At 39.6% G+C, this 12,726-nt stretch overlaps 1 protein-coding gene across 1 annotated transcript in view; it reads right to left on the minus strand.

Moving 5' to 3' along the window:
- Positions 1 to 12,726, minus strand: part of BRE (brain and reproductive organ-expressed (TNFRSF1A modulator)) — a 402,733-nt gene that overhangs the window by 188,032 nt on the left and 201,975 nt on the right. The window contains exon 7 of the mRNA XM_005686868.3: positions 4,822 to 4,931. Within this exon, the coding sequence (XP_005686925.1) occupies positions 4,822 to 4,931 (110 nt within the window). The remainder of the gene's footprint in view (positions 1 to 4,821; positions 4,932 to 12,726) is intronic.

Here is a 12,726-nt window from a genome sequence, read left to right on the forward strand (position 1 = left end):
AAAACAAATTCTGTACTTGTGAAAGATGCCACCTGGTCCGCCTCAGGGGCTGAAGTCCTCTTTTTATGCACAGAGTGGGAACAGCACAGGGAGTGACGAGCTGGTTTTCTTCAAACCACTCCCACTAACCGGCTGCAGCCAAGGACAGGCCCACACCTTTTGGGGAAGAGAACTGTGCAGCCTCTGCTGCCATTTGACCTCTGGTGTCACCGCTGGAACTGCCATTGTCTGGGGCGGAGGTGAAGGCAAGGAAGGATTCGTACCAGCTCTGATGATGTAACCCTACGATTCCAGCTTTCCTGCCAGGAAAAAAAGGCAACTGGTTTGGAATCTAGTTTTTCAACCCCCCTCTCCTGTTATTCAACCAAAATCTACTTTACATAACTGACCATTAGCTTTTCTTGCATACCTTACCACTTTTTTTTTTTTTAATGAACATTACTTAGTGTCTAATTCAACTGATTGGCTTGGGTTCCTTTGAAAACAGATGTATGGACCCTGAAACATGTGCATTTTATAAAAGTCTCCTGTTGGAGAAGAACACAAAGTTCTCAGAACCTTTTACTCTGCAAGCCATACACATAACACAGCGAGAGACCAGAAAACAACAAGCATCTAAACACTATACAGGCGTTCAGTCAGTCATGTGTCCCGGCACTGCCAGAAACACCAGACAACAGATTTCTGAAGTGAGACCGCATTGCAGAGCTTCATAAATTATAAAACACTTGGGAGTTTTCTACCCAGTGTCTCTGACAGATGTTCTCTTTTGTGGGAGCCTCTAATTTGGGGGCATTTGGTATCCATATCCCTAGAAATCTTTAGGGTAAAATAAATGTATCCCTCTTCCTATATGTGATGACAAGACCCCAGAATAGCCTTTTCCTTTTTTGAGACTAGTTAATGTGAGCACAGTGCCCTTGCCTACTGCATGGACTAGCTGCGGCAGAGACATTACATCAGCCAGACTAAAACAGGTTATTTCCCAGGCTCAAGATAGCTTTCCATGCCATGAAAAGTCTTTTATCAATTTTTACCTACTGTGGATCAGGCTGTCGATCTCCAGGGCTCCTGCCTGTCAAATACAATGCATGGGACTTGGGACTTCCTCGAAAGAGCCACAGCAGAAGGCAAAAAGTGTGCAAGCCTGAGCTAGGGCAAGCGTCTGGCATCGGCTTCGGGCGGGTTCACGTAGGATGCTTTTCCCATGACTCCTGAAAGAACTCTCCAAGTCTGACTCTATAATCAGTGCCTCAACAGTTAAAAGTTGACGGGATTGTATGAAACACAGAAACGAGAGCTGAACACAATATCAAAGATAGTGGCAACTTCTCTTCTCTCAGTTCCTAAAATCTATCCTATGACCTTGACCTTAGTGAAATGACATTACTTCTTTTCTATGCTCTGAACTCTATAAGAGTCAGGCTAAGATACGAACAACTTTAACAACTATGTAAGCCCTTAGAAGATCATACCACAATTTGACCACTTTCCATTTTAACTTTCTCTAAAAGCTGATTTTTATAACATTTACTCAAGGATATAAGAACGTTTAATCAGTTTCTTTGGTATTACACATGCACTTCTATTAAGGGAAGTGAAGTGAAGTGAAGTCGCTCAGTCGTGTCCAACTCTTTGCGACCCCATGAACTGTAGCCTACCAGGCTCCTCTGTCCATGGGATTTTCCAGGCAATAGTCCTGGAGTGGATTGCCATTTCCTTCTCCAGGGGCTCTTCCCAACCCAGGGATCGAACCCAGGTCTCCCGCATTTGTATCAAACAGTAAAAACGTACAACCTCTCAATGATGCATTTTCACATTTTCTTGCGAAAATTACTTACTGCCCTAGAACACTGTCAATTATTTACTATTATTTGATATTATTTACCCTGCACTCCTTTTGTAAAAGCATTAAAAGAATGAAAAGACTTGCTCCTTGCCCATGAGTTGCTTGCGATATAGATAAAAAGATGGGGAGGAAAAAAGCACAACACCAACTAAATCTATGGTATGCAGATTATAAGAGTGATATAAGTTTAGTGTTGTAAGAACTCAGAGGAAGGCTAGATTAATTTTTCCCAGGGAAAACGGGTGGTAGACAGCATTTGAAAAAAGTCTTAGAAAATATATAATATTTCAACACAAAGACAGCATCAGAGAAGGGCATTTTACATGGACATAACAGTTTTAGTAAAGGCACAGAGGCAAGAGAGTACACGTGAACATAGAAAACTTCAAGTGAAGGAGTCCAGCTGAAAAGGACAGGAAAACAGAATACGTGGGGAGAAATGACAGGAAACTGATCTGGAAAAGTAAGCTGTGGCCAGTTCTTAACATAAAAGGGGTTGGGGGTGTAGAAAGCTAGATTTTAGAAATAGGAAATCACTTTTAAAATATACCCTTTACTAATAATTTTTCCCACCATATCTTTGATTTTAGAGTGAGAAATATTTTATTAGCAAGCTTACCTGCAAACTAGGAGCAGTCACTTCAAAGAAAAATAATGTAAATACTGGCAAATTCTTGGCTGCAGCTGAACTGATAATATTCTTATTACCTATATCTTGTGATTGTTTTACAACTCTCTTTTCTCACCATCAAAATACCTTCTTAGTTTAATGCATTCTGTATGTACTGAGTGGCTACTCTGGAAGTAGTATTTGCTCACATGGTTACTCATCCTCTCCTTTTCTGCCCCAATCTGTCCTACTAACCACTCACTCAGTCACTCATTCTTCTCCTGTAAACTATATCAATAATAATAACATTACTAGCTCCAACTTGCTACAGTGACAGGCATTGCAATTAATGCTTTATGAACAGTATTTAATATAATCCTCAAAAAAAAAACTATGAAAAAGGTATGATTACCCCTATTTTACAGATGAGGCAATAAATTCAGAGATGTTAACTATTTTGCCAGTTGGTAAGTGACAGAATCCAGGTTTAAATCACATATGCTTGACTTCAGAACCCTTGCTGTTACCACTTCACTGTATTATCTCCAATACCCTTTGGCCTCTTACTGCTATGGTTCAGTATTTTCAATTAAAAATTAAAAGATTCATTGAGTGACTGCTCCTTTAAGATCCTGTTCAGGTATTGTCAAAGGTATATAAATAGATGAGAGAATGCCTGTGGATTATTAATGCTCATAATCTTCCATATTTGAGTATAAAGAGCCATGTCTTTTATCAGTGTGTAAGATGGTATGTCCATGATTCATGAATTAAGAGCAACTAAGGAGAGGGGGGTGAATGTGGATGGTGACCACATCTCAGACAGAAATCAGCCAACCCTGACTAGATGACTTACAGAGAATTTTAATAATACATTTCAAGCAGAGTCTGTAAAAACTCTCTCTGCTGATGAAAAATCTGTCCTGTCAGAAGTTCCCAACCAAATCTGCTTACAATCCATTTTCAATGAACCTCAACTTCCTTTGAAGTAGAATAAGCTACTAAAGCATTTTAGCCAACAATAAGCACATTGTGAGGTTAGTGCTTATAAGATTCATTACTGATGAACAAAGTTACTGAGTTAAAACACAAATGTAATATCAAACTACTGGAACCACATAGTCTGAATGTTGTGTAAAGTGATACAGAACTATTCCAATGCAAAAAAAATATGTCATCTTTTTAAGCTATCTGCTTCTAATATTCCCTTCACTAACTTCTGAATAAGTTAATACTGTCAGGATACTGGTTACATTTTTACAAACAATGAGAAGAGTTATGAATACACAAGACACTGAGTAGGATGCTGTTCAGCAGTCCTCTTCAAGGTAACCACATATGTTGCTGTTTAGTCGCTAAGTCATGTCTTGACTCTTGTGATACCATGGACTACTATAGCATGCCAGGCTCCTCTGTCCTTGGGATTCTCCAAGCAAAATACTGGAGTGGGTTGCCATTCCCTTCTTCAGGGGAGCTTCCTGACCCAGGGATCGAACCCGGGTCTCCTGCATTGCAGGCAGATGCTTTACCAACTGAGCCACCAGGGAAGCCCTAAGGGACATCAGTTCAGTTCAGTTGCTCAGTCGTTTGCAAACCCATGGACTGCCAGGGGACATAGGGCTAACCTATCAGTCTGGCAAGCAGGGCACCATCCTCAGAGTTGCTATCTGGAGGGGAGGCAAACGGGCTAACCCGCATGCATTAACTATTAGGGTGCACTCTGCTAGGGACACAGGGGAGTGCTTCAGAGCTCATACGAGCGGCACCAGCCCCAGAGTTGCGATTCCCAGTCCCCAGCAGCCTCCCTCCTGCTGTCTGGAATGCTCTCCCCTGGCTGAAAGATCCGCCCCCACCATGTCTGCATGGTTCCCTCTCTCCACTAGTCAGTGCATGCATGCCAAGTCACTTCAGTTGTATCTGTCTCTGCAACTCTGTCGACTGTAGCCCACGAGGCTCCTCTGTCCACAGGATTCTCCAGGCAAGAATACTGGAGTGGGTTGTCATTCCCTTCTCCAGGGGATCTTCCCAACCCTACTTGGCAGCCGGATTCTTTACCACTGAGCCGTCAGGGGAAGCCCAACCACACATAGCCAGGGACATTCGTAAGGAGTCACAGTTTTGGACCCAGGCATAGTATTCACATCACAAACTGCAGAGCTAAGTCTTATCCAAAGACCACTATGGCAAACACTGTCTGTATTTAATCTGGAATCTAAACGCTGAATACAATTCATTTTAAGAAAACAAAAGTCAATAAAGAGAAACCATTTTAAGAATTTAAGACTGGCAAAAGAAGTAGCAATCACATCTCATTAACAAGAAGAATCTTCAGGCTACATAAAATTATGACACCAATACTTACTGTTCAATTCGCGGTGACAAGTACAGCTTAGGGTACACCTGAGTAGCTTCAGTGTCCTCAAAACTGACAGAAAGGAGAGCTACATCTTCTCCTGGGTCTTCATTCACATCCTTAAACAGTTAATGAAAAACACAATGTCATTAGTACTTGCTCTCATAACATTTTTCTGGTGACCAGCTTACTGTCTGCCAGCAATAGGGCCAGAAGTGTGGGTCACCTGGATTCAAATTTCGAGACTCCATACATGCTTTGCCACATATCTAGTCACTCTTTAATAGTGACAGCTTTCAAACATTCTGATCAAACTCCACCATAGTAATAAAAAGATCCCCACCAATCTTTTAGTTGTTCCCACATTCCAAGAAGGGAAAAGTGAATCTGGTGTTAATATAGGATTAGACAAAAACGTAGTTAAGTTACAGTAAACATTCTGCTAGCAAGATATACAATGTCTTATAATTTATATAATACCTACAAATGGCTTAAAATTTACTTTTCCTAGGAAGAAGATGCATTATAAACATGATTCATATCACCAGACAACAACAAAATCTTAAGATACCCTAGGAATTTTATTATATCTATCTTGATAATGTACTGTAAGTTATTTAAATAGTAAACATTGCCAAGAAACATATTACTATGAAGTGTGCCACTGTACATGCAAATGGCAGGGTGTTACATACATATCTGCTTAAGCAAAATGATCACGGATGATTCATATGTGAACCACAAGACATATGTATTTTAAAAGTCTAGTTATAAGAATATTATAAGACAAAAACAAAGAAACGTTGAGAGGTTGAACTGATAATGATAAAGCTAAACTTACTGTAATTTATAATTAAAAAACAAGAATAGCAACAATCGAATGTCATAATCAACTCAAGCCAACACTGATGATATACTAAATTGTCCTGAATTAAAACTGTGGGACTTACCACTATGTGAATGTACTTTACAATCACTGCCAAGCACTGAGTATTTGGCAGACTTCTGAAGCAAATACCGAATTAGAATAAATTCTCATAACATGGCGATTTCAATTTGAGAATAGAAAATTTTAATAACCCTCAACAATTTATTTCTGGTTGGTAAGTGGCTACAGAGGCTTCCCTGTTGGCTCAGGCAGTAAAGAATCCGCCTGCAATGTGGGAGACCTGGGTTCAATCAGGAAGATCCCCTGAAGAAGGGAAAGGCAACCGACTCCAGTATTCTTGCCTGGAGAATCCCATGGATGGAGAATGGTGGACTACAGTCCATTGGGTCACAAAAAGCCAGACACAACTGAGCGACTCTCTCTCTCTCTCTCTCTCTCTCTCTCTCTCTCTCACACACACACACACACAAATGGCTCCAAGTCAAATACAAGTTTTTAAGAAACTTAATTGAATTGCACATTTTTCACACTAAGGCACTGCTAACAGCCAACGCACATTTCTAAATCAGATCACAAGTTCTCAGCAGACATCCTAGGAGGGTCCCAACCCAGACTTTAAGAACCACTGCCTGTGATACTTGGGAATCTCAGACATGATGTCTTTCCTTTGGTCTAAAAGAGGCCTCAGCCCAGCTTCTCCTGCATCTTCGGAAGCTGGTCCTCACATTCACCTGCTTACCTCTAGCATCTCTGATCTCCCTTCTCTGCCTTCTACTGTGTCTACAGGATGCACAACTGTGGCAAGTATACATAGGGACAAGGACTGAAAGTCTCTCCCATCTTAAAATATAAAAATTCTTAAAAGAAATAAAAGAAATCATGCAAGTCTCTGCTTAGTTCCCTGTGTTCTCTTTGACATCTCTCCTCCTCCACTGCATAGACTGCTGCTGAAAGACTGATCCACACTCCCTGTCTCACTCCCTCCCCTCTTCTTAACCTCCCCTTAGCCCACTCTAGCAGCCTTCTGACCCTCCTTCCTACCAGGACAGCCACTAAAGACAACAAATGCCTCTTGGTCCCCATCTTACTTGATCTCTAAACAGTATCTGACATGGAATCCTCTCTCCTCTGAAAATATTCCTTCTTGCTTCTAAGAAACTGTATGTTCCTGGTCTTCTCTTGTCTCTTTGGCCACTTCCCCCTTTCTTTTCTTTCTCTATTTTTTATCTTCACAATTGTTTTTTTCATTTTACATTACAAAATTCAGGCTTGTTGTAACAAGTCAAACGATACAGAAATTTTGTTGTTGTTGTTGTTTTAAAAAGATATTTCCATCCTTGCTTTTCAAGGTAACCAACAGTAACCGTGTATGTGGCCTTAAACAGCTTTTTCTCTGATCATAAAAACATACACACACTTGCATATAAATAACTCTTTAACTGTGTGTTCTGTTTTCCCTAATAAGAGTCCTATTATACACAGGACTCTACCACTGGCTTTCTAAATAGTCACATAATATTTCACATCATGGATTTATTTTGTATTTAACCATTCCCCTAGCAACAGACATTCATGTTGCCTGTAGTTCTTAGCCACTTGATATTGCTGCAATAAGTATCTTTGGATAAATACCCTTTAGTAGTGAGAATTCTATTTTTTAGGAGATAACTAAAACTCAGCTTGCTGGGTCAAAGGCTATAAATATTTTACATTTTAATAGATTGTTTTTCTAAAAATTCATATTTGGGCCCATGAATTTGCATCAGTATGAGAAAGAGCCTCTTTCCGTTCATCCTGAGTAACTGGATGATACTGGCTGTTTCTCTTTCATTTGACATTGGCAATCTGATAGCTGGAAAATTGTACCTCAATTTATATTCAATGAATGAAGCTGGGCCATTTTTTTTACTTGTTTATAGATTACTTACATTTCTCCTATAAACTTTCCCATCAAATCTTTTGCCCATTTTGCTTAAAGGTTTTTGGACTTTTTTGTTGTTTTTGTTATTGTTTATTAGATTTACTAACCCTTATCTATTCCATGTACTATAAATATTTTCTCTTTTTGGCTTCGGACTTTGTCTGGGGGCTCTTCTGGCATCAGAAGAAAATTCAGAATTCTATAGGGTTAAATCTTGCTAATAACTCAGAGACTGTTTAACCATTTTCTTAGGTTTTCATATGACACTGTTACAATTTTGTTTTTGCATGTAGATTTGCAATGCATGTATATCTGGACTGTATCTTTAGGGGGGATGACAGAGGAAGTGTGTACAAGGAGCAGGTAGTACAGTGCTTGGAATACAGAAACCACGCAATGTCTGCTGAATGGATAAATCAATAAACAATTTAATGTTAATTCCTAACCTTTTTCCTCCACACCCAGTGATTTTATAAAAGTTGCTGTCACCAGTGATGTCTGGAAATAAGTACTGGTTCCTGGCTCCTGTTCTCTCCCCACCTCCCCTCCCCAATAAACCAAAGTCCCCAGAACTAGTGGTTTTAAAAGGAAAGCCAAGATTGGGAGTCTGAGTTTATCTATCACTTTTTACTCTTTTATAGATGAGAAAGGATCCAACTTCGTATGTTCCTCTCTGTAAAGTAAGGATGGAAAATTTTAAAAATACTTATAGCCTCAGCAAATAGAAACTATGTAATTATATGATTCTAAAACTCATAAAATATCTAAAATTAAGGGTGAAGTGAGCTTGAAAAAATTCACATTCAGAGAGACAAATTCATTTTATAATCTAAGTGCAAAAGTAGTTCCCTTTGGAGTTAGGGTTGTCACCTTCAGAGAGACAATAAAAAAAGAACTAACATTGAACTGACTTTCAGATACCTTTGCTCAACAACTGAGTTTCCTTGTTAAAGGTCTCTGACTACAAGTCACAGAACTCTGTTAAAATAAAAAAAAAAAACACTGAAAGAAATGGGGGCCACTAAAAATCCTTTTAATTAACAGCTTCATTCCATATGCTTATGAATAACTTATAATTATTTCCCTTTCCTGCTTTTGAACTTTGCATTTCACTACTATTTAAGCAAAGAACAGAAATGCTCAGAGACAGTCCTCCAAACAACCGGAATGACCCTGGTTTACATAATCAACATTTATTATCTGGCATCCTGCAAAAGGTACATGAAACATTAGTCTGAGTATGAAAATAGCTGTTTCTAGGAGTTCCTTTTATGAACTTCTTTATATATGATTTATTCTCCTTGGTGTGGCACATGAGTTTCCCCTGAGTTGGTATTTGATTTCTAATGGATACGTAAGTTTGACATTGAGAGCTTAAATAAGCCCAAAGAGTTCCAAAAATACAAATCTACACAGTGCTGCTTCCAGTTTCTGCAGCTCTAACAGGCTTGTACATGTGTTCCTTCCCATCTGGGAAATTATAAAAGAAGCTCTTGTACCATGGTTCTTAGAAGCTAACATTACAGATGATTATTGTAACCACTAATGGCAGCATTTGGAAAACAGGGGGTGGTAACAGTGTAGCAGGGGAAATTTTAAAATGTACAAGTATACATTTTCAGGGCTTGAAATTTTAAAATGTACAAGTATACATTTTCAGGGCTTCCTATCTGCGCCATTTGAAACTGCAGCAGACTAAAACGGGGTCGGGGGCAATGCCGAATCTGCTAAAGCTGAAACAAAAATACTGCCTCACACCTTTACAAAAGCATGTCAGGCACTGATATGCATATGGCGAGGCAATCATGGCTGTGATATTTTGCTGGGAATTATCAGTGGATTTGGCATGGCCCTTGGTTATAGCAGAAAGGGCTTCCTGTGGCTTGCAGTGAATAATCACTAGATGGTGAGTTCCTTGTAGGCTGCAAGTTTTTCCTGTTCATTTTTGTATCCCCAGTGTCTGGAACATAGTAAATATATAGCAAATTGGTTGAAAAAAACTGAATTAGCTCAGGAATGACTGTAAGAGTGAGTAAATGATGGAGTTAAACAGAAAATGCTTTCTGTTACAAAGATTCTCAATATTTATCTCTTCTGTGCCTTAAGTCTATAACTAGTTCAGATTCTATCAAAGAAAACTCAAATCTGAACCATACATAAGCAAAGGACATACTGACCAATAAAAGTTAACACTCTGCTTAGGTTATAATGGTTTATTTATACACCTTTTCTCCATTGGGGCTCACTGCAATGTCAAAAAGGTATGAAAGAGACAATAATTAGCCTTGGAAATGAAAGTAGACACAAGCACAATTTATCATTATGCTGTAAAACAAGCCCCTATGTGTTGATCCTATACGTAGGATCAAACCATCAATTAACTAGTTGCTGATAGAAAATATTAGCTGGACAATATATATTACATACCACATGTCACATAGGAAGACTGTAAAAAAAATTGCATTTCTCAATTCTAAAAGTTTTACAACAAAACTATAACCATTACTAGTAAAACCAGTTTGTGGACATAAAGACTATAAAGAAGCTATTATCCCGTCTGTCAAAAATAGAGTAAGAACTATTTTGAGTTATATTTAAAATTATATTAAATAAGACCCAGGATTAATCATAATTCCTAGGGTGACTAAAAACTATGTCTGAGTAAGCACCTCATTATACAAAAGTATGAGTTTTTTAAAAGATATAAGCAAATTAAAAATTTCCAAAACAGAACCTTATTTTAAAATATACTAAATGAGGTTTGTACTCTAGAGGCCCCAGAATTTTGACAGTATAGATTTGTCATCTGCTGCTGCTGCTGCTAAGTCGCTTCAGTCGTGTCCGACTCTGTGCGACCCCACAGACGGCAGCCCACCAGGCTCCCCCATCCCTGGGATTCTCCAGGCAAGAACACTGGAGTGGGTGCCATTGCCTTCTCCAAGATTTGTCATCAGATTACATAAATTTAGGTTTTTCCAAGTCAAGTTTTTTCAAGTAAGAGAATGAGACTCTCACGATGCTACCATTCATTTAACAAGCATGGAACAAAGTAAGTAAAGTATATAGTATGTTACAAATACTATGGAGGAAAATTAAAGCTGGAGAAAAGGATAAAGAGTGAGGAGGGAACAGAAGTTCCAAGAGTGGTCAAGACAGCTTATGGAGACTCGGCAGTGGCCTCTCATTACTTGAGACAGGAGATTTACAATAATATGTCCTCTAGATTCACTGTTATATATCAGTATAAGCAGCCCCAGTTAAAATTTGAATTGGATTCTACTAGCATTAAGACATGACAACAAGGGAATTCCCCAGCGGTCCAGGGATTAAGACTCCATCTTGCAATGAAGTGGGTACAGGTTCGATCCCTGGCCAGGGAACTAAGATCCCACATGCTCCAGGGCAACTGAGTCCAAGGGTCGCAACTAGAGAGTCTATGCACTTTAACTAGAGAGCTGGTGCAGAACAACGAAAGATCCTGCATGATGGAAGGAAGATACCGTCTGCCACGACTAAGATGCAATGCGGTCAAAAAAAGACAGTAAGCAAAAGAAATATTGTCACCCTGCTTATTTAACTTACATGCAGAGTACATCATGCAAAATGCTGGGCTGGATGAAACACAAGCTGGAATCAAGATTGCTGGGAAAAAAATCAATAACCTCAGATATGCTGATGACACTACCCTTATGGCAGAAAGCAAAGAGCAACTAAAAAGCCTCTTGAAGGTAAAAGAGGAGAGTGAAAAAGATGGCTTAAAACTCAACATTCAAAAAATTAAGATCATAGCATCTGGTCCCATCACTTCATGGCAAATAGATGGGGAAAGAGTGGAAACAGTGACAGACTTTATTTTCCTGGGCTCCAAAATCACTGCAGATGGTGACTATAGTCATGAAATTAAAAGACGTTTGCTCCTTGGAAGGAAAGCTATGATAAACCTAGACAGCATATTAAAAAGCAGAGACATTACCAACAAAGGCCCATATAGTTAAAACTATGGTTTTTCCAGTAGTCATGTATGGATGTGACAGTTTGGACCATAAAGAAGACTGAGAGCTGAAGAATTGATGCTTTTGAAATGTAGTGTTGGAGAAGACTATTGAGAGTCCCTTGGACTGCAAGGAGATCAAACCAGTCAATCCTAAAGGAAATCAATCCTGAATATTCATTGGAAGGATTGATGCTGAAGCTGAAGCTCCAATACTTTGGTCACCTGATGCAAAGAGCTGACTGACTCACGGGAAAAGACTGTGATGCTGGGAAAGACTGAAGGCAGGAGGAGAAGGGGACGACAGAGGACGAGATGGTTGGGTGGCATCACTGACTCAATGGACATGAGTTTAAGCAAGCTCCAGGAGATGGTGAAGGACAGGGAAGCCTGGCGTGCTGCAGTCCATGGGGTTGCAAAGAGTCAGACATGACTGAGTGACTGAACAACAGCAAAAGAAATACGGAAGAATAAGAAAAATGATGTACCTAAGGGAACACCTTGGTCTCACTGCTAAGTCTCTGTCCAATAATGACACTGCTCGTTTTGGAAATCAGGTCATTTTCTCTTCATCAAAGTGCTGGGAAATATATAAGTGCAAGGAAAGGCAGTTCAGTCAGAAAGAAAAATGGATACAAGAGTAAGGAATCAATGGGCAGCATACTGGGCCCTCTGGCCTGCTAGTTGGCTCCCGACCCTGGGCCCCTCTGTTCCATGCAGCAGGGCTTGTAGCACTGGGGTCGGGATTCTGAAAGCCTAGTTACAGCTTATCTCACCACATAACTGCGTTCTTGGCTAATATTCACTTCAATATATTGATATACCATGTGAAGACAGCATTTAAGAGGGTTACTTCAGATCTGGTTTCACCAAATGAAAATAAGAATGAAACGATTCTCTCTGCTTAGTCCAGAGAAACTGGGCTACTTCTCATGTGTTTCCCTGACTAATGCTTTTGCACTTGCCATTCCCCTTATAAAAACACATTTTCTCAGGACTTCCCTGGTCCAGTGGCTAAGACTCCACACTTCCAATGCAGAGGGCACAGGTTCAATCTCTGGTTGAGGAACTAAGATCCCACATGCCATGCCATGCAGCCAAAAAGAAAAAAAA

This window comes from Capra hircus, chromosome 11 (genome assembly GCF_001704415.2).
Source record: "Capra hircus breed San Clemente chromosome 11, ASM170441v1, whole genome shotgun sequence".
NCBI lineage: Eukaryota > Metazoa > Chordata > Mammalia > Artiodactyla > Bovidae > Capra > Capra hircus.